The following is a 2,878-nucleotide window of genomic DNA, read 5'->3' as shown; positions in this document are numbered from 1 at the left end:
TTTTACCTCTTTTACTCTTTTTTTTTTGTTTTTTGCAGATTAAAAAAAAGATAGTAGTTCAACAAGTTATTTTTCACTCCTCTTTCTCAAAAAAGATTTAATTTTTATTCTTTTTTATATATTTAGTTATTTACTTAATTAGTTAATTTATTATTATTTGTTAATTAAATTTATGTTATTATATGTTAGTTTGTATATTTAGTTTTTTTATTAGTTAACTATTTAATTACAATTTTATATTATTTATACTAGGATGTTAGTATTATTGTTCTGAATTTTAATATTTTATTTTAAATTGAAATATAATTTTTATATTTTATAAAGATTTAGACTGTAATTTACACTTTTTGCTAAATATATTTTTAATTATAGGAACTTATTTGGCCATTTGAATTATGAGTAAGTTCAAAACCATTGATACATTTTTTAAAAGAAAAGATCAAGAGAATGAAGATGCTTCTACTATTACTACATTGAATAGCTCAAAGCGTCCACGACTTCTTCCAAATCAACTGGATGTTTTTCGTTTGGAAAGAGATCCTGGAATGCGACCAATGATTTGGAAGTTTCCACCAAATAAAAGAGATAAAATCCGTCGAGCTTATATTAAAGTTGGGCTAAATCAACCAATTCTTGATAATTATCCATTTTCTGGTGATAAAAGTCATCGTCGCTTTCAAGCTTCATGGTTTAAATTGTTCCCATCTTGGTTAGAATATTCTATAGAAGATGATGCTATATATTATTTTTCGTGCTTTCTTTTTGCTAAGGAACCTTCAATCAATACGGGTTCAAATGCTTTTATTGAGAATGGTTTCAGGAATTGGAAGAAAGTAAATAGTGAAAAAGAATGTGCTCTTTTGAATCACATTGGCAAAGGTCCTAACTCATTCCATCATAAGGCGCTGAAATCATGTGATGATTTGATGAAACAATCACAACATATTGACAGACTTCTTCATAAGAAAACATCAGAAGAGATTGAAAAGAATCGAATTCAACTAGGAGCATCTATAGATTGCATTAGATGGTTGACATTTCAAGGTTGTGCATACAGAGGACATGATGAAAGCCAAAGTTCAAGCAACAGAGGTAACTTTTTGGAAATGTTGAAATTTTTGGGATCTTACAATGAAAGAGTGAAAAAAAATATTTTGGAAAATGCTCCAAAAAATGCTAAGTATACTTCAAATGATGTCCAAAAAGAGATTCTATATATTCTTGCTACTAAGGTGAGAAATTCAATTAGAGAAGAGATTGGAGATGCCAAATTTTGTATTATTGTTGATGAAGCTAGAGATGAATCTAAAAAAGAGCAAATGGCCATTGTTTTGAGATTTGTTACTCTAGATGGTTTTGTTAAAGAGAGATTCTTTGATCTTGTGCATGTCACTGAAACTTGTACAACAACTTTAAAGAAAGAATTGATTTCTGTCCTTTCTCATTATAATTTCCAAGTTGAAAATATTAGGGGTCAAGGGTATGATGGTGCTAGCAACATGCAGGGTGAGTGGAATGGTTTGCAAGTTTTGTTTCTTAAAGATTCTCCACAAGCATACTATGTGCATTATTTTGCTCATAGGTTACAATTAGCATTGGTGGCAGCTTCAAGAGAGGTACTTCAAATTCATGAATTTTTTACTCAATTAAACTCTATTGTCACTATTGTTAGTGCTTCTTCAAAAAGACATGATCAATTACAAGAAGATCAAGCAATTGAAAATGCAAACTTGGTTGCTCAAAATGAATTAGAAACAGGCAAAGGTGCGAATCAAATAAGCACTTTACAAAGAGCTGGGCATACTCGATGGAGCTCTCACTTTAATTCTATTTGCAGTTTGATAAAAATGTTTACTGCTACCAATATTGTTCTCAATAATATTATTGAAGACGGGACAACTTATGCACAAAGAGGTGAGGCTTATGGTGTTAAAATATTATTGTCATTTGAATTTGTTTTCACTTTGCACTTGATGAAAGAGATTATGGGAATCACTAGTGTTCTTTGCCAAGCACTGCAACAACAATCTCAAGATATTCTTAATGCAATGCATATTGTTTCTACATCAAAGTTACTTCTTCAACAATTAAGAGATGGTGGATGGTGCAATTTTCTTGCAAATGTTAAAGATTTTTGTGAAAAATATGAAATTGAAGTCCCTAATATGAGTGCACAATATGTTTTTGGAAGAGGTCAATCTCGTCAACCAAGTGTGACAGTTGAGCATCATTATCGAATAGATGTATTCTTGGCAACAATTGACTCTCAAATACAAGAGTTGAATAGTAGATTTAATGAGCAAACAATAGAGCTTTTGACTTTGAGTTGTGCTTTGGATCCTAAGGACAATTTCAAATCATTTAATATTGAAGAAATTACCAAGTTAGCAGAGAAGTTTTATCCCCTTGACTTTCCTTCTAATGAGCTAAATATTTTGAAATCTCAGTTGCAACATTATCAGCATGAGATATACCAAATCATTTGAAAGGCATTGGTACACTTTCTGAATTGTGCAACAAGTTGCAAGAAACGGTAAAATCAAGAACTTATCACATGGTTGATAGATTAATACATCTTGTTTTGACTCTATCAGTATCTACAGCAACAACAGAAAGAGCTTTTTCAGCAATGAAAATTATTAAGACAAGACTCCGAAGTAAGATGGCTGATGAATTTCTTGCAGACAATTTGGTCATCTATATAGAAAAAGAATTAGCAGCTATTTTCGACACAAATTCAATTATAGATGATTTTAAAAATAGAAAAAACGTCGAATAGCCTTTTCATGATACAAAATTGTAAGTGGTACTTTTTATATATTATTGTCTTACTTTGATTGAGATTATATATTTATTTTTTTAAATTTTATCAATAGAA

At 30.1% G+C, this 2,878-nt stretch overlaps 1 protein-coding gene across 1 annotated transcript; it reads left to right on the top strand.

Moving 5' to 3' along the window:
• LOC107611687 (zinc finger MYM-type protein 1-like) lies at positions 396-2,486 on the top strand. The gene has a single exon (XM_016313589.1). The coding sequence runs from the start codon at positions 396-398 to the stop codon at positions 2,484-2,486; it is 2,091 nt and encodes a 696-aa protein (XP_016169075.1).

This window comes from Arachis ipaensis, chromosome B08 (genome assembly GCF_000816755.2).
Source record: "Arachis ipaensis cultivar K30076 chromosome B08, Araip1.1, whole genome shotgun sequence".
Taxonomy (NCBI): domain Eukaryota; kingdom Viridiplantae; phylum Streptophyta; class Magnoliopsida; order Fabales; family Fabaceae; genus Arachis; species Arachis ipaensis.
The sequence above is the reverse complement of the archived record's forward strand: the minus strand, read 5'-3'. Positions and strand labels throughout refer to the sequence as shown.